The 23,826-nt window shown below is 56.2% G+C and overlaps 3 protein-coding genes across 5 annotated transcripts in view; 2 read left to right on the forward strand and 1 right to left on the reverse strand.

The window, feature by feature from the left end:
* Nucleotides 1–1,070: 1,070 nt before the first annotated feature.
* On the forward strand, nucleotides 1,071–9,823 carry PLEKHH3 (pleckstrin homology, MyTH4 and FERM domain containing H3). 3 transcript variants are annotated; one of them, XR_014014021.1, is made up of 13 exons: nucleotides 1,071–1,674; nucleotides 3,669–3,724; nucleotides 4,062–4,141; nucleotides 4,239–4,430; nucleotides 4,517–4,674; nucleotides 4,786–4,906; nucleotides 5,697–6,003; nucleotides 6,589–6,796; nucleotides 7,036–7,172; nucleotides 7,465–7,597; nucleotides 7,793–8,226; nucleotides 8,529–8,720; nucleotides 9,439–9,574. XR_014014021.1 is itself a non-coding variant. In XM_081219748.1 (13 exons), the coding sequence occupies exons 1-13, from the start codon at nucleotides 1,513–1,515 to the stop codon at nucleotides 9,610–9,612; spliced, it is 2,379 nt and encodes a 792-aa protein (XP_081075874.1). In that variant the 5' UTR covers nucleotides 1,071–1,512; the 3' UTR covers nucleotides 9,613–9,823. The 3 variants fall into 3 exon arrangements, 2 of the variants coding, with proteins under 2 accessions (XP_081075874.1, XP_081075875.1); XM_081219748.1 differs by having other exon boundaries at nucleotides 7,793–8,251; nucleotides 9,439–9,823; XM_081219749.1 differs by having other exon boundaries at nucleotides 7,036–7,163; nucleotides 7,793–8,251; nucleotides 9,439–9,823.
* An 895-nt stretch (nucleotides 9,824–10,718) lies between these two features.
* On the reverse strand, nucleotides 10,719–15,775 carry TUBG2 (tubulin gamma 2). Its single transcript, XM_081218587.1, has 11 exons — nucleotides 15,506–15,775; nucleotides 15,102–15,214; nucleotides 14,730–14,897; nucleotides 14,353–14,421; nucleotides 13,935–14,014; nucleotides 13,419–13,545; nucleotides 12,317–12,403; nucleotides 12,054–12,203; nucleotides 11,485–11,637; nucleotides 11,238–11,399; nucleotides 10,719–11,114 (listed from the first exon to the last, which is right to left on the reverse strand). Exons 1-11 carry the CDS (start codon nucleotides 15,552–15,554, stop codon nucleotides 10,917–10,919), a joined length of 1,356 nt encoding a protein of 451 aa, XP_081074713.1. The 5' UTR covers nucleotides 15,555–15,775; the 3' UTR covers nucleotides 10,719–10,916.
* Nucleotides 15,776–17,316: 1,541 nt separating this feature from the next.
* The window catches only part of RETREG3 (reticulophagy regulator family member 3), a 57,749-nt gene continuing 51,239 nt past the window's right edge, over nucleotides 17,317–23,826 (forward strand). The window contains exon 1 of the mRNA XM_081218585.1: nucleotides 17,317–17,382. The gene's annotated coding sequence lies outside the window, so the exon portion shown is untranslated. The remainder of the gene's footprint in view (nucleotides 17,383–23,826) is intronic.

The raw sequence follows: 23,826 nt of genomic DNA on the forward strand, positions 1-23,826 counted from the left end.
GTGGCAGGGATGTCTCCAGGGAGGCGCTGGCCTGTCGTCCCCGCCCTGTCCCGCCGCGCCCAGCTCGGGCTAGCCTTCCTTCTCGGAGTCTCCGGCGGCTGAGACCAAGAACCACGGCCTCCAGGGGCCAGGATCCAGGGAAGTCCCGGACAGAGCGCCGATCTTCAAAGGGTCCCACACGCCAGTCACTGGGGGCCAACCTGGAACCCTCCACCAGTGATCTCAGGAATCGCCGCTGAGTCAGCAACGCACGCGCGCGCCCGCGGTCGCCCTGGCCCCGCCCCTCCTCTGGCCCCGCCCCGTCCGCTTAGAGCCTTGGTTAACCCCTTCCTATACAGAACCGCAGGATGGTCACCCTGAGAAGCCTCCACTCCATTCGAAGACCACGGAATTCCCTAGAATCCGAAGTCACTCTCCCAACTGGAGTTCAGTGAGCTGTGCGCTCTACATTAGATTTTATTTCCGGCCTTGGTCTGCACTCTCCCAGAGTCTCTGCCTCAGCTTCTTCACCTCAAGAGGAGGTGACTCAGATCGCGGAACTGGACTCCTTCATCCAGGGGCGGAGGGCTACCTCTAGGGCTGTGCTTGGCGCAGGTAGCTAAGGCTTTTTCCTTTCTCTGGAACCCTGAGACGAGACAGGGGTGCAGAGGGCAGCAGTCGGAGCCTTTCTCTATGCCCTAGGGGCACTTTGTTCTCCTAAGCTCCTGCTCGAGTGCTTTTAATTTGTTGGTTGGTGAGCCAAGAGTTAAAACAAGAGCCTGAAGGCGGGCTTCCGTGACGTCCCTAGCAGTCCGTGTCCGACCTCCGAAGCGGGGGCGTGGCTAACATCGCATTGCCCCCTCCCTCCTTATTCCCCTGCCCCTCCCCGCTGTCACCAAGCCAGGGACACATGATGCAACCCGCCGCGGTTTCAGTAGCTTGATTGGTGGCCGCGCCCGGCGCCAGGCACAGGGATTGGGCAGAGGAGGCTGTGACGAAAACTGGACACAGCCCTGTAAAGAAGGGAGGAGCGAAAGAAGGGGGGGGCCGAAGGGGAGGGGGTTGGGGAGGCGGGGTCCCGGCACTGTGCTCGCGCCCCTAGCGCGCCAGTCCCGGGGCTGCAGGGAGCGCAGCGCGCTCGGCCCGGGCCCCGGCCACCGGACGCCCTACCGGACACGACCCTCCCTGGAGCTTGGACAACTGCCCACCTCGGACACTGCACCGGACACTGCCCCCCACAGGGCTGGACACTACAACGGACACTACTTCCCAGCTCCGGACATTGCTCCCTCCCTCCCCACCCCCGCTTCCCCCCTCCCCCTCCGGGGGCCCAGACTCTGAGCCCCCCGCAGGCTCTAGCTAGCGACCCCTTGCACCCCAGAGCTAGACACCGCCTCCTCCCAGTCCCCCTCTCCCTTTCCCTCCTCCCTCCTCACCTTTCCCCCTGCTTGGGTCGGAGCCCTGCCAGTTTCTCCGACCCCCTGCAGCTCGGCCCCGGCTGCCCGCACCCCAATCCCCCGGCTGCTCGCCCGGATGCCTCTCCCCGGGGGATTGTGGTGGCTCCTCTGCTGCCGTCGAGGCTTTACTCTTCTGCACCGGGACTACGGGGACGGCGAGCTTAGCGGGGACGGGGACGAAGACGAGGACGAGGAGACCTTTGAGCTACGGACCCCGAGTCCAGCGGGCGGCGGGAGGGTAAGTCCCGGGGGGTTTGAAGCCTTGTCTCAATCCCTCTCACTACAACCGGCCGTCACGCCTGATCCTGCTTCAGACTCCAGCCAAACGCCGTGCTCTTGCGGACTGGGGACTCGGGAGACGTTTTTGCCTGGGGGCCAGAAGCCCCCGAGAGCTCAAGCAGCAGCCCGCCTCGGGATGTGCCTGTGGGCCTCGCGCAGCACGCTGGGCGCTGTCCACCTGCTGGGGGCCCTGGGGCAGGGGAGGCGTCACGCCTGGCCCGACCTGGCCCAGCCTCTCCCTTCCCCGCTGGGCCCGCGTCCCATCCCGTCTCCTTCCGCCTCCGCCAGCGCCGAGGAATGTGGCGAGGCCGGCTGGGCGGCTCGGACACCTGGGTCCGCTCCGCTTCCAATTCGTAAGCGCTGAGCGCTGGGGCCAGATGCGGGAGTTCCCGCCGCGGGGACCTGGGCAAGGGGAAGCAGGCATCCTCAGACTGGGGTCCGTGGCGGGGACCCCATGGAGAGGGAGCTGGGGGCCACAACTCTCCGAGGACCCCTCATCATTACCGTGACACTCAGGGCCTCCCTGGTGAGGCTCCTGGGGAATCCCTGAGGGAATGGTGAGGGACACTCGGCTCCCGGGTTTTGTCGAATCTCCCCGTGGCGAAACTGAGGCTCTATTGGTGTGGGAGACCATAATCCCCTGACGTCCCCTCTCTGATGCCCCTGCACTCTCCAGCAAGCAAACTTCGGGCAACCAGACTCGCGTGTGCTGTGGCCGGGGTCGGGCTCCCTTCCCCCGCTCAGGGGTCCCCAGCAGGCCCGGTGGCTCAGTGCCCGGGTGGGGCGGGCTGCGCCGCTGGGGCCGGCGCCAGCACCTGGCGGAGGCGGAGGGCGGATAAATATAGAGGGGGGGCGGGGAGGGAGGGAATCAGGGGACTGCGATTAGGGGAGTTGGTCTAAGAGAGGGGTCAGCACCTGCCCTTATGCTGGTGTGTCTGAGAGCCCCTCTCAGACCCTCCAGAAGATAAGAGGATCTGCGCCCCCGAAGGCGCAGGACCCAGGCGTCCCCAAGGTTCCAGCCTGAGCAGGGTCAGCTTTGTGAACCACTGCCATTGCCTCCCTCATGCTCCACCTCCACCACCGCCCCCCTCCTCGGAGCTTGGGGACAGGTGTCCCTGGCCCCCTTCCCCCACCTCCTCCTCCTGACTTTAGCTGCCTGGATGCAATGGGACCATGGCACAGTTCCCTCCTGACCTGGCTCCTAGTAGGGTTTTAGGCCTTTCTTAGACCCCAGTCTACAGTAGAAGTTCCAGGGCACAGGGGGTGGTAGGGGGAGGGCAAAGTCCTGGACTGTACCTCCCATGGAGAGTATTCTTCAGCTTGGCCTGAGCCCCAGCAAAAGGACAGGGTCTTTACTTCCTACTGAGTTTCAGGGGTCCCTGTGGGAGGGTATAAGAAGCTCTTGGACAAAGCCCTATACCGAAAGGGTCCCTCTTCCCTTCATTCACCTCCGTGCCTACCGCCTGCCTGCCAGCCTGAACGCCCGCCAGCCAATGAAGGGAAATGAGGAGGAGGGGGTGACTTCGACTGCCAGAGCAAGAAAGGACTTTATCCACCTCTCCCTCTTCACAGATTGGGAACCTAAGGCCCAAAGACTCGAAGGGGCTTGCCAGGGCTCCTCAGCAAGTTTGTAGATCCGAGTTAGCGGTTGAGCCGGTATTAGAACCCAGGTCTCCTGACTCTCTGCCCAGTGCTTTTTCTACTCTACCCCAACACCTGATTGCCTCTTTAAAGAATCACAGAGACCAGGCGAGAGTCTTGGCGTCTTAGCTTGGGCTGTTCTGCAGAGACTGGTGGAAGGGGCGAGCCCAGTGGCTTCAGCTCGCTCAGTCACAGTCACCATCCCACTCCTTGATTCCCCAATCCCCTGAGCAGCGCTGTCCTGGGCCAGAAGCCACTGGCATTCTGCGAGGAGGGTTCTTAGCCTGAGGGCCGCCCTGCCTGTTTCCCCAGGGCCCCCTGGATGTGACGCTGACTCAGCCTGTGAGGAGCGGGCCAGTCTCAGACAGGTGAACTCAGCCCCTGCGTCCCATGGTCTGGGACCCCCATCTTCACCGGCTTCCCTCCCGCGGTTGTGCAATAAGGGAAAGGCCTTACGCCGGACGCTGTGGTTTGGCCGGGGTCCCGGGGGGCGGTCCGGCTGGGGGCGCGGGGAGGAAGGGGGGGGTCCGGGCTATTTCTGGTGCGAGGTCAGAACGGCCCAGCGGTTCCCACAGCCTGGGGGAGGGGTGCCCAGCCCGGGGAGTAGGCACCCCTCGCGGTCTGGGGAACCCTTAGAGAGGAGCCTCCTGGAGGCGGGGTGCAGGACCTGCAGGCTTGCCCAACCCTCGCTCCCTTCTTGCCCAGGCTGCAAAGCTGGGAGGAGACACGGAGCCTCATCCCGGAGAAGGGGCCGTCAGGAGACGACCCAGACGTCGTCGTGAAAGGTGGGGATCCACCTCATGCGCTCTAGAGGCCCCAATCCCAATCCTCCACGGGATAATGTCCTCTCCTGCGATCCCCTTTCCCTCCTTCTCCCCGCAGGTTGGCTGTACCGAGAGCCCCGCGGAGGAGGGGCGCGGCCCTGGTTGCCCCCGCGCCGAGCCTGGTTCGTGCTCACCCGGGACTCCTTGGACCAGTTCAGCAGCAGCGGGAAGGGGGCGCGGCGCCTCGGGAGCCTCGTGCTCACCAGCCTGTGCTCGGTGACCGGCCCTGAGCGCAGGCCCAAGGAGACCGGTGAGACCTCATGGGGATTCTCCTACCTCCCTAGGTAGCGGCCCCAGCCAGCCCTGATTGACCTCCGCGGCCTCTCTTTCCCCAAGGTCTGTGGTCAGTGACCGTGTCTGGCCGGAAGCATAGCGTCCGGCTCTGCTCGCCCCGCCAGGCTGAGGCAGAGTGCTGGGGGGTGGCGCTGCGCAAAGTGATAGCCTCCAAGGCGCCGCTGGAGACCCCCACCCAGCTGCTGCTCAGGGACATTCAGGTGCGAGGGAGGGAACTCCCTGGAGAAAGAGGAGGGTGGTGGACCCATGAACTTTCTGGGTTCATGGTGAGCCCCCTTCTCCGTCACTTTGATCATTTCCACGGCCTCTAGGAGAGTTGCGGGGACCCGGAAGCTGTGGCCCTTATTTACAGACGGAACCCAATTCTGAGGCACACTAGTGGGGCCCTGTATGCCCCACTCCTGCCCCTGCCCTACGGAGTCAGTGCCCCAGGTGAGTGGTGCCATGGCCCAAGTCCCTTGGATGGGGAATCTGAATGCCTCACCTGACAGGGATCTAGGAGTCCTCAGGGGGCCTACCAGCCCCCCATTTTTCAAAGGATGAAGATGAAACCAGAAGCTGAGCAGACTGATACCCAAGGTAGAGGGGGAGGAAAGCCAGCACAGAAAGTAAAGGCTCCCTTTGACCACCTTCTCTGGATCTCATTCTGACTACTGATGTTCCTTCATGAGTTTTTTATACCCTCTATTTTTTTGTTCTTTCATTGTACTCTCAACACCATGGCATACCGCCTTTACAAGTGGTGGAAAAGCCGCCACCTTGGGAGAATGTGCTGACCTCATCTAGTTATACCTCTCCCCAAAAGGGAATAGTGACAGGCCCAGGTCCTCAAGCTAGAGGATTAAGGGGAGCTGGGAGAAGAACCCTGGTTTTCTGACTCGTGGGCCAACCAGTTTTCTGGCCCATGGTGGTAGCTGTCAGTACCCAATTACAGAATCTGAAGGTTGACCCTGTGTCCTTATAGTCCACCCCTCCAAGTTACTAACTCAAAGTGCAACCTTAGGGGATCTGGAGGGGGAGATTCCCGGGAGGCAGGGGTTGAATTTGGCTCTGTGGGGACGACTGCTTTCCCTTCACTCTTCCTGTCCTTCGCACTCTCCCCTCCTTGCCACCCCTGTCCCCTTACGCTCCCTCTGACCTTCCCCTGGTTCACGCCTTCCTCCCAGGGCCCAGCTCTGGGTCCCCTCTCCAAACCGCCCCTCCGCCCCCGCCGTCCCCGCAGGTCCGGGCTACGCTCCCTTGCGCGAGGAGGCGGTGCGGCTGTTCCTGGCGCTGCAGGCCCTGGAGGGGGCGCGGCGCCCCGGGCCCCTGATGCAGGGTGTGCTCCAGACCTGCCGGGACCTGCCCGCGCTCCGAGACGAGCTCTTCCTGCAGCTGGCTAAGCAGACCTCGGGCCCCGCAGGCCCCCCCGGGCCTCCAGCTACCCACGACCCCGCGGCCCTCCGGTACTGGCAGCTCCTCACTTGCATGAGCTGTACCTTCCGGCCTGGCGGACCTGTACGGGGGCACCTCCTGGGGCATCTGGAGAGGTGAGAGGGGAGGCGTGGGGGTAAGGCCAAGGCAAGGGAGCTAAGGGGCTGGAAAAGAATGGCAGGTCTTGCCAAAGAGTTTGGCAGATGGAGAACTTGGACCCAGACAAGGGAAGGGACTTGCCCCAAGGTCAGGGCTCTGCTAACATGCATAGTGCCTTCGTGGGAATTACAAGATCATACACCACTTGCGGGCGGAGGAATTACAAAAAGGCTCCCACTGTGCGCAGCGGAATTATTAAAAGGCTGTTCTTCTCGGAGCTGATGCAGTCCAGCGCCAGGGCTTTTAGGTTGGAAAGAAGAATGCGGCTGGGGTTTGGATTTCAACCCGAAGGAGGATCATGGAAACTTTGGGAAGTGGGAGGAGGCAGTAAGGAGAAAGCTGCCAGGGGCCTTAGGAAGTAATTCTGCTCCATACAGAGCGTCGGGGTAGATTCAGAAGAGCTGGCCGCGCTGCCGTCAAGGAACTTAGAGTTGGAGGGGAGGGAGTCGGCGAGGCGAAATAAACTATAAAGTAAGAAGGCAATAGCGGGGAGGTGAAGGAAAGCCCTTGGAGCACTGACTCTCCAGTTCTCCCTAACCCAGGACTGAGCAGGCGCTCCCGGACTCGGAACTGGCGGAATATGCGCGCTTCATACGAAAAGCGCTGGGCCGGACGCGCGGCCGGGAGCTGGTGCCCTCGCTGGCAGAGATTTCCGCGCTGAGCCGACGGCAGGAGTTGTTGTGCACCGTGCACTGTCCGGGGGCTGGTGCCTGCCCTGTGGCCATAGACTCCCACACCACGGCGGGAGAGGTAAGACCACAGAGAAAACCCCTGAAACCTCAAACTTCCTCCCAGCTTCCCATGCCTGGCTCTCCTGGTGCCTGGGCCCTAGGGTTTGCCCGAGTCTGAGAGTCATCAGTTGGGTAACGGCTGTGTGTGGTGGAACTAAGAGACCTGAAAGACCCCTCCAGTTGGACCCCTCCAGAAGTACTGGCAAGACCCCTGCGCGGTCCGGGTCTGCCTTTCCTCTTATGTTCTCACCCCTCCAGGTTGCTCGAGAGCTGGTGGGGCGGCTGGGCTTGACCCGGAGCCGCAATGCATTCGCGCTGTACGAGCAGCGAGGGGCCCAGGAGCGAGCCCTGGCCGGGGGGACTCTCGTGGCCGACGTGCTCACCAGGTTTGAGAAGTAAATGTCCAGCCCCAGCCCTGCTCTCCGTTAGCCCATGCGCCTCTCGGCTTCGGTCAATCCCTCAGCAAACGTTTACCGAGCGCCTGCCACTTGCACGGCACAGTAAATTTCACTGGTTCACAGATGGGTTCTTGTCCGCCGGCGGTTTGCAGTCAGGCTCCAAGGCTCGCCTCCTCTGTCCGTTCCGCCCGGGCCCCGCCCCAAACATCTGGCCCCGCCTCTTTCCCCTGGGCCCGCGCCTTGGGGGCCCCTGCTTCCCGGACGCATCGTGGCCTTCTTTATTCTGCAGCTTGGCGGCGGAGGAAGCCGGGCTGGAGGACCCGCCGGACTCCGGATGGAGACTGTGTCTGCGTCTTCACGGACCTCTGCACCCTGAGGGGCTGTCCCCAGACGGTCACGAACTGCCCTTCCTCTTTGAGCAGGTGAAGATCTCCGGCATTCACGCCCAGCGAAGACCCGCGAGCCTGAACCCCTCCCTTTCTGGGCCATCGCAGTTCGTCGTTATGGCAACCCCGGGGGAGGCGGTGCTCGAACCCAGACCTCAGGTTCCACACCCCGAGGTGTCTTCGCGACGGTACCCCGCCGCTCCCGCGCTGATGACCCCTGCCTCCCCGTAGGCTCAAGCTCTGCTGCTGCGCGGCCGGCCGGCCCCGCCCGACGACACGCTGCGCGCCCAGGCGGCGCTGCGCCTGCGGAGCCTGCACCGAGACTTCTCCCCGCGGCCGCCCCTGCCGCGCCTGGACCGCTTGCTGCCCACCCCGGCCCCGCCGCGTGAAGACCCTCTCCGCCCGGTGCCCCGGCCTCCCCGCTCCGCCGCCCTGCTGGCCGGGGCAATCTGGAGTCCGGCCCTGGCCAAGAGGCGGGCGGAGCGGGCCCGGCGCGGCGGGGCCGGACGCACGGCGGGAAGCGTGGCCCGCGAGGGAGGAGGTGGCGCCGGCACGGCGGCTGCTGTGCTGGGAGGCTGGAAGCGGCTACGGGGCATGGGCCGAGCTGAGGCCATGGCTGCCTACCTGGCTCTGGCGGCGCAGTGTCCAGGGTTCGGCGCTGCTCGGTATGACGTTCTGGAGCTGAGCACGGTGAGGGGGAGAAGGGAGAGGGGGACTCTGGCGGCCCGAGCCCCACACCTTTGCCCCAGAGCCACAGGCCCCCACTGTGGGTCACTTCACTCCCTACACCCAGCACAGCTGCCCATCTCAAACCCCAGGAGTCACTGGCCCTGGGGCCCTCACCTCTGTGGAGCTGTGGATTATGGGGGGCGGGCAGGAAACTTCTTGCTCACAGCCATCTCCCCACACCAAAAATAATGCTGCAGGGTCGCCTCCTTCCACCCTGACTCTGCCTGTCTGTCTGCAGGAGCCTGGTGGGGGCGCTCCACAGAAGCTGTGCCTGGGCCTGGGAGCCAAGGCCATGTCCCTCTCCCGACCGGGTGAGACACAGCCCGTTCACAGTGTCAGCTATGGCCGTGTGGCCGCCTGCCAACTAATGGGCCCCCACACCCTGGCATTGAGGGTGGGAGAGAGCCAGCTCCTCCTGCAGAGTCCCCAGGTGAGTGGGAAGAGGCTGTAGGAGGAGGAAGGAAGGGAAAGGATGTCAAGAAACATTTGTTAAGCACGGAGCGTGGGCCAGGTACAGCTCTAGACCCTGCGGATCCAACAGCGATCAAAGACAAACTAAAGGAGCTTGCATCAGAGCCAGCGATCAGACACTAAACAAGGAATCAAAGACTTTTTTTCTTTTTTGTTTTCTAATTTTCTTGGCCACACCAGGCGGCATGCGGGATCTTAGTTCCCTGACCAGGGATGGAACCCATGCCCCCTGCAGTGGAAGTGTGGCGTCTCAACCACGGGATAGCCAGGGAAGCCCCCTCAAAGACTATTTAAGACAGTGACAAATGCTATGAAGGAAAGGGTAGTGAGACAGGAAGTGATTGGAGGGGGGGCCATAGCATTAGGTAGGACGGTCAGGAAAAGATATGCAACAACAGTGACGCTTAAGCTAGACAAAGGAAGATCTGGGGGCACAGCGTTCCAGGTAGAGGGGCTTGCAAGTGCAAAGGCCCTGAGTTGAGAATAACCTTAGGATATTATAGGGGCAGAAAGAAGCGAGTGTGGTTGGCACATTGTGAGGGAGGGAGAGCGATGATGAGGAAGGAAAGATTGTAGGCGGCAGCTCATGTAAGGCCTTGGGAAGGAGCCTGGGTGGAGGCTGAGAAAAAGGAGAACCCAGTGGCCCCTTGTGTACTCTGACCTCTGCCCTCCCTTAGGTGGAAGAGATCATGCAGCTGGTGAATGCCTACTTGGCCAACCCCTCCCCCGAGAGGCCCAGCAGTAGTCCTCCTCCATGCCAAGACCTGCCAGACACCTCCCCTCCCAGCCAGCACCCGGGCCTGGACGAGCCCCAGGGACAGTCTGGCTGTTTGGGGCAGCTGCCGGACTGAGCTTGCCAAGAGGTCACGACCTCCCTCTTGCCTCCATCCTGGACTTGGACTGCTCTGCGATTTCAGGGAACCATGGACCCTTTTGGCCCTGCAGGGACAGGGCACACCCCACACCCAGGGGCTGCAATGGGTGCAGACAATTTTCTAGTTTGTTTCTTAATTTATTTGTAGAAGAGAAGACACACACACAAAAATTGCTTATTTACACAAACCCTTTCTGTGGGAGTGTTGTCAGTGGGACAAGTTGGAGCCCCAGAGCTCAGAGCTCCACCTCCGGCGATGCCCACACTCTGGGCTTTTACCAGCACCGAGGGGAGTCTGAACACCACAGGGCTCCACCCTCTGTGACCTTCTGGATTTAACCTCCTCCTGGCCTGTATGCTGCCCTAGGGTGGTGGGTGGGACAGGCAGAGGACAGTTTTGGAAGCTGGCAATTACTCATCCTTCTTCCACTGAGTGGCATAGGGGTGGCCTCTTGGCATCCCTGAGGCCCGAGGACAGCGGGTCATCAGGACTGGTACTACCCAGTCCTACCCTGGTGTCTAGCTTCTGGGTCTTGGTTGGGTCCATCTTTAATGTGCCTACGGCTTTGGGACTGGAACGGAAGAAGCTTGGGGCAGGATCAGACCCAAGAACTTCTCTGGCACAGATAAAGAATTTATCGGGATGGGCTCAGCCCTACTTTTATCAGATGGGGCTGAATTAGATTGACTCCTGAGGATCTAATCGCCTTGTGCCTGGGAATACAGTCTTGGCTTTCTTGACCTGCTCAGAATGCTGCAGGCCGTCCTTCAGTAGCCTCTACAGCCTCTGCCCTGAGTGGAGGAGGCTGGGGCAGTATGGGCAATACTGATCCACCCTGGGGCAGGAGCTTAGGCACTGAGGAGACGGCAGATATCAGTAGTCCTCTATAGTCGTGAGAGTAAGACTGGCTCCAGTAGAACAGCTTGGTTCTAGGTAAGGGATGCTCATGGAAACAGTGGACACACAAAGACCGGGACTAAGCTAGAGCAGGTAAAGGCCACCCTACCAACACATGCCTGGGAACTGTGAGGCACCATGGAGATATTTTTATTGTCCCCCATATTCACAGACCAAGGCCTGACTATATTCACAATGAAGCTTTATTACTTTATTAGAGCTAAATAAGCATATCAAGGGTCAGGCATGGAAGGGAGGAAGCAGGGCCAACTCCTGGGCTGAGGAAGAACCTAGACAGGTTGTTGGTGAGGGGAATTTGGACCCGAGGGACCAGGCATGATGGGGGCTGTGCTTACTGTCCAGGGGGTGCAGTGGGGAGGAAGTCACTGCTCCTGGGTGCCCCAGGAGATGTAGTCTGGCCGCGTGGCTGCATGGTACTCATCAATAAGCTCCTGCACGACCTCCCTGGACCTGTCCAGCTCGTCAAAGTTCTCCTTGAAGATGTCCTCCTTGCGGAACTGCTCCAGGAAGGCCTCCCGCTTCCGCAGCTTGTCATACTGCTGGCAGGAACTTTCAAAGAGCTGCAAGAGATAGAAATCTCCAGGAGCCAGTGCAAGACAAGGGGTTGGGATGGATCTGGGGGAGAATGAGGAAGGTGGCTAGCGGAAGAGAGTGGCCAAAGAAGACCAGGAGGCTAGGCTCACCGAGGAGATGCTGGTGTGGTTGGCCATCATGAGCCCGCTGACCCTGTGGGCAGAAGGCAGGTAGGGCGACTTCCTGGACAGGGCCACCTGGATGCTGGCTGGGCCCCAGGGGATGAAGTTGGCCAACTTCCGTTCCCGGATCCTCTGCAGGCTCTTGTGGACCTGGGGTGGGGGCACAGGAGTGGTGGTGGTAGCCTCTCCTCTACCCCTGTGGGCTCTGGGGGTAGAACGAAGGGGCCTCACCTACCTGGGTGGGGTCCACCTCCCCCTGGATGATGTTGAGGATGGCGATGTAGCAGTGGTTGGTCTGGCGATCCCGGCCCGTGGACACCATCACGTTCTTGGGCTGCAGCAGCCTCCTCATGACATCCAGGACCGTGGTCTTCCTCACGCTGGCCACCTGAGGGGAGAGTGGCCCCGGGGCGGGCCAGCACTCAGGGCACAGTCGAGAAACGCATGGACAGAGAGCAGTAGGCGACACACGTCCCCATCAGACTCGGGGTCGTTTGGCCTCTCTGGGGAGTGGCCTTAGATGCAGGTCCACACTGAGCCTCTGCTGTGGGATCAGGGATCTCAGTGCTCCCGAGCTCAGCAAACTCAGGCCCTTGTGCAGGAGCATCAGCAGACCCCGTACAGCCCGGGCCCTGCAGGGAGCCACAGGCAGAGGGAAGAGGAGAGCACGTCAGCCAGGAAGTCACCCAGCCTGTGCCAGGCCCTGAGTGCAAGGCCTCTGGGGGCTGCACGGGGCAGCTCCGGGGGCAGCAGGGAAAAGAGAAAGGCTAGTCAGGGCCTGCTGGGCCTGAGGGCTGCTCTTACCGACTGGTCCGTGGTGAGGGGTGTGTAGCCAGTCATGAGGAAGTGGAGCCGTGGTGTGGGAATGAGCGAGGCGATGAGGCCGATGAGGTCGTTGTTCATGTAGCCGGGGTAGCGCAGGGTGGTGGTGCTGGCCGACATGATGGTGGACACCTGGGGACACGGGTGCCGTGTCAAGGGCCTTGTCCTGGGAGGCCTCCCTTCCCCAGATGGCACTCCGGCAAGGCGGGGTTCCAGTCCAAAAGAGTCTAGGAGTGAGGGCTCACCAGCTGGTTGATCTGAGAGAAGGACGGGTTCTGGATGTGCAGGCGGTCTGTGGCGATCCGGTTCAGGGCTGTGTTGTCCAGCACCACCTGCGGGGACAGAAGAGGGTCACGGCACCTTTTTGAGGAGAAAGGGGGCAGGGAAATAAGTTATTTGCTTAGTCCCCCTCTAAACGCCAACACTAGGAAGAACTCCAAAACTAGGAAGTAGGTGTGCTAATTTAAAGGACAAGTACTGTCTCTGGGGCATCAGGAGACACGTTTCTACCACCCAGTGCATTAAACAAATATTTGATTGTCCAACATGTGCCAGGCATGGTGCCTAGAGAAACTACGGAGAGTAAAACAGGCATGGTCTTCCCCCTCACCACATCTGCAGTCTAGAGGAGGGAGACCGACATTAAATATAAAACAACCGAAAAGTATAGTTATAGCCTGAAATATGCACAAAGGAATTTGACCTTGTCTGGGTGGTCAGGGAAGGTTTTGCTAAGAAAGTGACCCTTGGGCTGAGAACGTAAGCATGAGTAGGCATTAAACAGGCTAAGAGGAGCGGCTTCCCTGGTGGCGCAGTGGTCAAGAATCCGCCTGCCAATGCAGGGGGACACAGGTTCGAGCCCTGGTCCGGGAAGATCCCACATGCCGTGGAGCAGCTAAGCCCGTGAGCCACAGCTACTCAGCCCGCGTGCCACAACTACTGACGCTCGTGCGCCTAGAGTCTGCGCTCTGCAACAAGAGAAGCCACCACGATGAGAAGCCCGCGCACCGCAACGAAGAGTAGCCCCGCTCACTGCAACTAGAGAAAGCCCGTGCGCAGCAATGAAGGCTCAACGCAGCCAAAAATAAAATAATTAATTAATTAAGAAAAACAGGCTAAGTGGAGACACGTGGGGTGGGGGCGTGTTATTCACTTTGCTGAGAGTCTTGCTGCCTAAAGGGACTACAAGAAACTTGGGATCGGGTCCTTATTTCATAATTTGGTCTACCAGGTATGGCTTTGTTGGTCCTCTGTTCTCTGGGCAAGGGCTTGGGAAGGGCAGGGTGTAGGTGTCTCTCTGGTCTGGGGAGGTCGACCAAAGCCCCCACTCCCTCCTCGCATGCTCACCACACAGTCTGCGTTCTGGGTCAGCCTCTTGAGCGTGAGCAGTGAGTTGTAGGGCTGGACCACCACGTCGCTCATCTCGTCCTGGTTGGGAAACACCGAGTATGTCTGCACCAGCTTCTTGGGGTACCTGGGGGTAAGGAAGAGGGAAAGGGGAAGGTGACACAGTGAATTGGAAGGACTCCCATCACTGCCCATCTCTATCTTCTCTAGGGATAACGGGCCATTCCTTTCCAAGTGCCACCAACGTCTTATACAGAAGGGGTGAGGGCAGAACTGAGTCTTCAGAGCCGATAAGCCTAAAGCATCAACCCTCGTAGGTCCCCTTCTCCCCCCAGGCAAACCCCCCACCTGGGAGTTACTGCTTCCAAGATGTTCCCTGGGTGGCCAGGCTCTGTTCCTACCTATGACTCAAAGGTGGTAGTGGCAGGCCTTCCAGTCCGAAAGACAAAAGCGATGAAAAGGAAAGACATTACCCAGGGAAACAGGGCTAATGCCCTCTCCCAGACACAGGCTTACCTGTCATTCAGTCGCTCTAAGAGGTAGGAACCCAGGCCAGAACCGGTGCCCCCAGCGATGGAATGACACAGCACGAAGCCCTGCACGGGAGGGATGGAGAGGCGGTCTCCAGGGATCTGGCGGAGAGGCTTCAGGCTTGTGTCATTCCCCACTGCCAACACGCTAATGTCTCAAGGCTTCCTCTATGTCCATCCAGACTGAGGCTCCTCGAGAAGGAAGGAGCTGATGCCGTCCAGCTTAGGATCTCCTTGAGGACAAGGACTGTCCCTTAGTTCCCTCACCACCTCACATCTGATGCTCAGTGGGAGAGCGTCGCATTGCATTGCCCCCATCGCACACCTGGCCAGGCTACCGCCTGACCTTTCCCCGGCGCTTCTCAGCTTCCTCCTCAGCCCCGCCCCCAGGGGGGCGGCCTCACCTCGAGGCTGTCACTTCCATCCGCTTCTCGGTCTATGATGTCAAAGATGTCTTCATGGATTTTCTCACCCTGTATAGAGACATGAGGAGGGAGGACGAGGATGAAGCTTCTGGAGAGCATCTCCTTCCAGCACCAATAAACCTCCTCTCGGACACTGGTGCCGCCTCAAACAGAGGGCTGTGGCCCTCCCCCCAGAAGTGCTACTTTGCAAATGGTTTGCACAAAGCGTGCATAAACCTCTCTCTGGCTGTCCCTCTTATTAGGGTAACCCCCTTGTCTCTTATTTATTGTCAGTGTGCTCAAATCCCCAGACGGCTTGTGCCTGCCTTGCCCCACGAAGGGAACATCAAGAACCTCTGGGATGGCCACCTGGCTACCTGGGAGAATCCGCTGGCCCAGTTGTTGCCAGCTCCTCCTCCGTGCTCTGACAGGTAGATGTTCTCTGGGTTGTAGAGCTTGGCATAGGGGGAATTGAGGATGGAATGGATCACCCGCGGCTCCAGGTCCAGCAGCACCGCCCTGGGGATGTAGTGCTCATCGTCTGCCTGTCAACGGGAGTCCAGGATCGGGCCCAGTAAGCTCGGGCCCACCCAGTCCTCCAGTCCTCCCAACTCTGGCTCCTGCCTGCCCTCCCTCTTCAAGCCAGCCGCCCCGGCTCCTCTGCCCAGCGGGTTCCCAGTACCAAGCCACTGCCCTTCCCTTCAGGCCCCCTGGGCCACTACCGGCCCTGGCCAAGTCGCTGGGGGCACCTGGTAGAAAAAGACGTCCTTGCGGTCAGTGCCCTCGGTGGCGAACTCCTCCACGATGCCCTCGGGGCTGATACCATGCTCGGCGCACAGCTGTTTCCAGAACTCGAACCCAACTGGGGGGAGAGGAGAGACGCCTGGATCTGCTAGAGCCGTAAGGCCTCAGGAGCCCAGGGTGAGGCTCAGAGGCTGTCACTCTCAGAGGGTGGGCCCAAGAGTCTGGGAGCCGTGACAGCCGGGGGCTGGAGGCAGGGCTCTCGGTCTGGGGTCCGGGACTTGGTTCATCATGCGCAGTAGGGCAGGGGGTTCATGGAAGGGAAAGGGGGGGCTGGAGGATGCGAAGCCCTCGGGTGGGACCCGAAGGGGCAGAACCGGAGACTGGCTGGGCCCGGCGATCGTTCGCTCACTCTGGTTGCCGCACTGGCCCAGTTGCAGGGTGATGATCTCCCGGGGCATTGCTTTTCAGACGAGGGCGCGCCAGCCCGTCCGGGCCCAGCGGGAGTCACGGCAGGGGCTAATGCCTGGCAGCCGGACGCGCAGAACGTGGGGAGCGCGCGCTCTCTTCGGCTTTTGACGCGGATGCTCAGTCTGCGCGTGTGCAGTGCGGGCCTCCCCTCGGCCGGCGGCCGCGGAGCCCAACCTGAGCATCTTCTCCCCCACGGCAGTTGCAGCTGGAATTCCGCACAGGCGCAGAGTGAGGCCACGCCCCCTCCCGCCCACCCACCCCAGCTCCGCGTCTGCGTAGTGAGACTTGCCAGGCCGCGGGGTAGCGACTGGGTGTGGGGGAGGGGAGGGGAGGGGAGGGGAGGGGAGGGGAGGGGAGGGGAGGGGAGGGGAGGGAAGGGGAGGGGCGATCCAGGTGTCGGAGTCAGCCGCACTTCACAGGTAGGTGAGCGGCTCTGCCCGCTCTGCTAGGTAGAGGGGCTGGGTTCAAGCCAATTTTCTTCTTTTAAATTTCTATTTTTAAATTAAATGCACCTAACAAAATTTACCATTTTAACCTTTTTTTTTTTTTTTTTTGCGGTACGCGGGCCTCTCACTGCTGTGGACTCTCCCGTTGCGGAGCACAGGCTCCGGACGCGCAGGCTCAGCGGCCATGGCTCATGGGCCCAGCCGCTCCGCGACATGTGGGATCTTCCCGGACCGGGACACGAACCCGTGTCCCCTGCATCGGCAGGCGGACTCTCATCCACTGCGCCACCAGGGAAGCCCCATTTTAACCATTTTTAACTACAATTCTGTGGGATTAAGTACATACACATTCTGCAACTGTCACCACCATTCACCTCCAGAACTGTCACCTTCCCAAGCTGAAACTGTACCCCCTTGAACAGTAACCCCGCCCCCATCGCCATTCTACCTTCTGTGTCTATGAATTTGACTACTCTAAGTAACTCATACAAGTGGACTCATACCGTTTTGTCCTTTTGTGTCTGTCTAATTTCATTTAGCATAATGTCATCAAGGTTAGTCCATGTTACAGAATATATCAGAATTTTATTTCTTGTTAAGGCTGTATAATATTCTGTTGTATGCATATACCACATGTTGTGTTTAATCCACCCATCCATGGACACTGGAGTTGCTTCCACCTATTAGCTATTGTGAATAATGCTGCTATGAACATGGGTGTACAAATATCTGTTTGACTGCCTACTTTCAATTCTTCTGGGTATATGCCCAGAAGCAGAATTGCTGGATCATAGGATAATTCTGTGTTTACTTTTTTTGAGGAATTGCCATACCATTTTCCACAGTGGGTGCACCATTTTACATTTCCCACCAGCAATGCACAAGAGTTCCAAATTCTCCACATCCTTGCCAACACTTGTTACTTAAAAAAGAAAAAAGTAGACATCTTAATGACTGTGAAGTGGTATCTCATTGTGGTTTCTATTTTATTTTATTTTTTTCTATTTTATTTTAAATTAAAAAAATTTTTAAACATACAAGCATGATTTTATATTTTTACTATATATTTTTTGTTTTGAAATTTTACATAAATGGTATCAGAGTGTGATATCCTTTTGTAACCTGGTTTTTTTCACCCTACATTAGATTTTGTGATTTAGCCATGTTGACACATGTAGATTTATTTCATTCCTTTTAACTGCTTCAAAGTATTTCATTGGATGAATAAAACCAGTCTATTCTATTTCCACACAGGGCCAGTTAGATTGTTTCCACTATTCTCTCTTACATCGAGTGAGTACAGGACTCGTCCACCTGTGAATGTGAAGGAAAATATCTCTACCAAGAGCTTGTGCAGCTTCAACTTTACAAGGTTTGGCATATTTTTTCCTAGATGGTTGTACAATTTACACTTTTACTAGCAACATAATTCTCATTTCTCTGTACTCAGTTCCACACAGGTTATCAGATCTTAATTTTTGTCAATCCCACAGATGCTCAATGGAATCTCATGGTTGTAACTTCCAGTTATGATCACAAGTAAAGTTGATTCAATTTTCTTTTGTAACTGACCTTCTGGAATTGCCTGTTCATTTCCTTTGCCCATTTTTTTTTTTCTATTGAGCTGTTCCTCTTAGACATTTTAAGATATTCTACGAATTTCTTCTTGGTTGTATGGGTTGCAAATATTATGGGGTCTGTGGCTTGTCTTTACACTTTGGTGTGATATCTTTTGCCTTAGAGACGATTTTCATTTTAACGTAGACAAAGTTATCCATCTCTTCATTTACATTTTGCACGTTTTAGACCTTGTTAAAGGAACTGTCCCTTCTCCCACTATTATAAAGCTGTCCTGTGTTTTCTTCCCAAAGCCCCATAGTAGTTTTGCTTGTTTCCTGGAGGTCTTTAGTGCATCTGGAACTTATTTGGAGGCCTGCTGTAAGATAGGGATCTACTTTATCTTTTCCATATGGATGGCCAATTGTCTCTGAACCAATTATGGCAGCGTCGGTGCAGTCCGCCCTCACCCCCACCCCAAACTTCCAAGCACCCGCTCCGACCTGGGCCGGCTTCTGGCCGCTCTTCCGCTCAGTTGGGCTGTCCGTCTGTCCCCGTCTGGCGAGCTTTCTCTGGGAGCCGCTGCAGAGGCGCTAGTGAAAGCACCACGGCCAAGAGTCATGCTCAGACGAGCTGTTGTTTTGGTTTCTTTGTTGTTGTTGTTGTTGTTGTTGTTGTTGTTTTCTCTCTCTCTCTTTTTTCAAAAGAGAACTCGGCCGCCTTCCAGCTCCGGCCGCCAAGAATCTTCAGGGCTTCTTTAGAAGGCTCTGGCTCGCCCCACGCCTGCCCCCTCCTGGGCTCAGTTTCCCTCCCCTCACCCCACCGGGCCTCCCCGCCCGCTCCCCCCAGCTCCCGCCGGGCTGTCGGAAGAGCTCCAGCGACCTCCTGGAGGATCTGCAGCCCAGCCTTTTCAGGGAAGATCTGGCTGCTCCCTTTGAAGTTTGAGGGTGGGGACGGAGCTCCTCCTTCAGCCCCGAAGCTCCCCTCCCCCGACAGATCCGCTCCTTGGGGCTGCCTGTCTTCAGAGGCTTAGCCAGGCCCTTCTCCGAGTCTGCCCAGGTGAAGTGGAGGGCTTCTGAGGTGCGGGTGAGCTTGCCAGCCCTCCCCTCCTTGTGACTCTGGAACGGCTGTTTGCTTCCTTTAAAATAATAAGCTGAAAGCAGTTTATGAACACTTGTGAAACGCGAGACTTTAATTTCAGCCTTTTCTTGGTTAATAACAGTGCCTTGCTCCTCCTTCTAGTCTCCCAGAAGTGGGAAAGCTTCCTTCAAACCTTAGTTTACAGGCAAACAGGTTAGAACGTGTGAATTTCTCTGAGTTGGAGAAGTTGCAGTGTAAGTTTTCTCTAAGAAGCCATCTCTGACAAGTTAGAGCCTCCTCCAAGTCTGTAGAAATGGGTTGGAAACTGAGATGCTTGTGTACATTAGCAGAGCTGAACATAAATCCTCCCAGTTATTAGCAGGCTGTGCTTTCCATTTCTGCTGAGAACTGACCTGTTTATCTGGGTTAAATGAGATGATGCATGCGCACTTAGCACAGTGCCTGACATAGTCAACGCTCAACAAATATTAGCCGCTGTTATTATCACGACATGCAATTGGAACTCAGGTATAGCTTGGCAGCTGCTGCTACAGATGAAGATCTTATTCAGAGTAAAAACAAAATGAGTGATTGCTTTAAATACATTTGAAAAAATTAAAACCTAATTACTTTGTGATGATCCTACAGATTCAGTTTCAGATCTGACTTCTGTTGAGGTTGAACAGAAGGCCCAGGTTTGTGGTCCTTCTCATAGGGTCTCAAGTTCATTACCCATGGCTTGATTATTGAGTGTTGAGTTTAATTTGCTTGGCTCCATATTCTCTGATCCAGGTTATGATAATGTAATGGGATGTGGCATTCCTTTGTCTGAGGCCTTGGTTTGTGTCGGATAATAAATGTAGCACTTGTCAACTAACAAGTTTGTATATGTCCTAAGCATTTATTGAACATTCCAGGTTGAATAAGACATAATTTTGACTTTTTTTTTTTTTTTTTTTTGCCTCACCTTGTGGCATGAGGGATCTTAGTTCTACAACCAGGGATTGAACCTGGGCCCTCGGCAGTGAAAGCACGGGGTCCTAACCACTGGACCGCCAGGGAATTCCCAATAAGACATTATTTTGGATGCACCTTCGTCTCTGGCCTTTCCTGGATGCCAGGCCCGCAGTATGCCAGGAGCATGGGTATCTTGGGAAGTAAGGAGGCAGAGGTGTGAGGTTTGGAAATGAGGGTGTGTCTCAGGGACTGGGAGGTATCAGCTGGTGTCAGCAAGACAGGCATGGAGTGGAGCAAGAGGCAAGGTTACCAGCCAGGCCTGAAATGAGGAGGGCCCTGCCCAAGGGACAGAGTTTAGAGATACTGAGTGGAGAGAATCTACAGCAGTTCAAGACGACTGAACGTGTCATGGGGGTAAGGGAGAGGGAAGAGTCTGAGTGGACAGGTTTCAATCTTGGGATGTTGGGTGAAGGTAGGGCCATGTACTGAGACACAGGGAACTCAGGAGGAGTGTGTTTGCACAGGTTGAGTTCGAGAGGCCTGAAGAATATCCAGATGGAAGTCAGGGGCCAGTACGCAGCAGGGAATACACAGGCCTAGAACTAAGGAGCAATGTCTGGGTGGAGAGTCGGCTGTACCCAAGTGGCAGTTAAAGCTATAGGCCTGAATAGGGTCACTCAGGGAGACTGCATGGTGTGGGATGGTCCTAGCTTGGAAGAGGACTGGAATAGAACCTGATAGAATACAACACCTAAGGGGTAGGAAGACTGTATTGCAAAGAAAAGTGAAGGAGCAAGCAAAAGGCAGAAGAAAAACTAGTGCACATCAGTGAGGTTTGATTGCCTACCCTCTTCATTCCTGGCAGAGCCCTGATTTTGTTCTGCATTCCACCTTTCCTCCAAGCAGCAGTAAATCCTGATTAATCCAAGCCAACTATGGTTATCACAGTTTCCTTGCCAGCGACTGATGTAGGAAGGGACATGTGATGCAATTTAGGTCAGTGAGATGTAAGGAAAGACTTCTGGGGTCTTCTGGGGAGTGTCTCCTCACTGGATAAAAATAGATAGGAAGAGGGAATTCCCTGGCGGTCCAGTGGTTAGCTTTCGGCGCTTTCACTGCTGAGGCCCGAGTTCAATCTCTGGGCGGGGGGGAACTAAGATCCTGCAAGGTGCGAGGCGTGGCCAAAAAGAAAAGAAAGGAAGAGACACACTCTCTTCTTCCATTGCATGTTGGGGGGCTTCCCTGGTGGTGCAGTGATTAAGAATCTACCTGCCAATGCAGGGGACACAGGTTTGAGCCCTGGTCCGGGAAGATCCCACATGCCGCGGAGCAGCTAAGCCTGTGCTCCACAACTACTGAGCCTGCACTCTAGAGCCCGTGAGCCACAACTGGTGAGCCCTCGTGCCACAACTACTGAAGCCTGCGTGCCTAGAGCCCCTGCTCCACAAGAGAAGACCCCACTCGCCGCAACTAGAGAAAGCCCACGTGCAGCAATGAAGACACAACGCAGCCAAAAATAAATTAATTAAAATAAACAAATTTTTAAAAAAGAACACAGGTTTGAGCCCTGCTCCGGGAAAATCCCCATGCCGCGGAGCAACTAAGCCCATGCACCACAACTACTGACCTGCGCTCTAGAGCCCGTGAGCCACAACTACTGAAGCCCACGCACCTAGAGCCCGTGCTCCCAACAAGAGAAGCCACTGCAATGAGAAGCCCGCGCACAGCAACGAAGAGTAGCCCCTGCTCAACTAGAGAAAGCCCGCGTGTGCAGCCATGAAGACCCAATGCAGCCAAAAATAAGTCAATAAAATAAATACATTTATTTTAAAAATTGCATGTTGGCACCTGGAACTGCAACAGTCTTTTTTTTTTTTTTTTTTTGGCGGTACGCGGGCCTCTCACTGCTGTGGCCTCTGCCGTTGCGGAGCACAGGCTCCAGATGCACAGGCTCAGCAGCCATGGCTCACGGGCCCAGCCGCTCCACGGCATGTGGGATCTTCCCGGACCGGGGCACGAAACCGTGTCCCCTGCATCGGCAGGCGGACTCTCAACCACTGCGCCACCAAGGAAGCCCGCAACAGTCTTCTTTTCACTGTGCAGAGAGCATCTTGAGGATGAGCCATCGTGCTGAGGGTGGTAGAGCAGAAAGATGGAAGGCACCTGGGTCCCTGATGCTGCTGCTGAGCCATCCAATGAATCAGCCCTGGAGCTGCCTCATACCTGGACCTATTAAAATGTGGGATATTTCCTTATAGTTTAAATCTTCTTTAAAAAAAATTTTTTTTTACTCGCAGCTGGAGGCATGGCCATAGAGAAGGATACTGCAGAAGCCTAGGAAGGAGAAATTTCCAAGGAGGAAATGATTTGACATTTGAAGCTGCAGGGAGATGGAGTCATATGGAGATAGAAAAGCGTCCTTCTAGTGTGGGGGAACACTGGTGACTTGGATGAGGATAGTGACCCCGGGCGACGAGAATAAAAACTAGATTGCAGGGCTTCCCTGGTGGCGCAGTGGTTGAGAGTCCGCCTGCCGATGCAGGGGACACGGGTTCGTGCCCCGGTCCGGGAAGATCCCACATGCCACGGAGCGGCTGGGCCCTTGAGCCATGGCCGCTGAGCCTGCACGTCCGGAGCCTGTGCTCCACAACGGGAGAGGCCACAACAGTGAGAGGCCCGTGTACCGCAAAAAAGAAAAAAAAAAAAAACTAGATTGCAAAAGGTTACTTACCCTTATACATAGTTGGCACTAATAAATCCTAAAATTAAGACATGAATGAAAGATAAGGAGGTGGTCAGGGAGTATAGACTTTAAAACAGGGGCTTTAATCTGGGGCTCACTGATCCCCTCCAAGGGGTCTATGAATAGAATTCAGGGGAATCCATGAACTTGGATGAGAAGAAAATTATATTTTGATTTTTCACTCACCTCTAATTAAAATTTAGCCTTCCCTTCCATTATAACTGTAGGCATCACACTTCACGAGTATTAGCAGTGACTGTGACTTTGTCACCTGTAAAAATCACAGCTATTTTTAGATCACATGACAATTGATGCAGATGTTGCACGATATTGTTTATAATCATCACTGCTTGCGAATATGGGAGTTACTAGACTCACTTCAAGATCTTATGTATTTATTTTCTTTTAAAAAATATTTATTTATTTATTTGGCTGCATCGAGTCTCAGTTGCAGCATGTGGGATCTTCGTCGCCATGTGTCAGATCTTTTAGCTGTGGCATGCAGGATCTTTAGTTGCGGCATGCTAACTCTTAGTTGCGGCATGTGGGATCTAGTTCACTGACCAGGAATCGAACCCGGGCCCCCTGCATTGGGAGCTCGGAGTCTTAGCCCCTGGACCACCAGGTAAGTCCCAGTATCTCATTATTTAATGCATTCGTGGATGACAGAAAAATAAAATGAAAGAAGCACATGTATTACTGTGTCACAAATTTTAATCTATTGTAACAACTGTATTTCAATATAATTGGTTTCCATGGTAATTCTGTGTATATTGTTGTATGCATTCAGAAATCTACCAGACTGCCAAAAGCATCCGTGGTGTGAAAAAAGTTTAAGAATTCCAGCTTTAAAGGGGAAAAGAGAGAAAGGGAGACTTTTACAGAGGAGGTGGGAATGTAGTGTCTGGGGAACACTGCTTTTTAGAACATGGGAGAAGCTTGCAAAAGCCTCCGTATTTCAACATCATGTTGAAATACTGAAGGGACAGAGAGGATTTTAAGAACCAAGTCCCTGAGGAGACTGGAGCTATTGGGATGCAGGGCTCAGGTGGAGGGATTAACTACAGGAAGGAAGCTTTTCCCACAATGAAAGGGAGGAAAGGATGCATGCGGATAAAAATAAGTGTTTTAGTGGGGTGGGAGTGGGGGGCAGGAAGTTGAGGGGGATTCTGCCTGGTGGCTTCTATTTTCACTGTCAAGTAGGAGTGAAGTTATCTGCTTCGAGTGAGAGTGAGAGGGGAGGTGACAAAGGTAGGGAGCAGAAGAGAGGGCTGACGAGGACAAGTAGAAGGACTCCCAGCCCAGTGGCTGGAGAAGGTTGGGGCAGTTAGGGACCATCAGGATGTCAAGGCAATAGTCCGCGGGGTGGGGTACGCTGCCTCGGGCAGTGTTCAGCTGCCCAATGTGGGTGTCAGAAGCAGATCAGTGAGAGCCAGGGCTGGGTTTTACCAGGAGGATGAGGTGAAGATCTGGGGAATA

This window comes from Mesoplodon bidens (genome assembly GCF_964165515.1).
Source record: "Mesoplodon bidens genome assembly, chromosome: 19".
Classification (NCBI taxonomy): Eukaryota; Metazoa; Chordata; class Mammalia; order Artiodactyla; family Ziphiidae; genus Mesoplodon; species Mesoplodon bidens.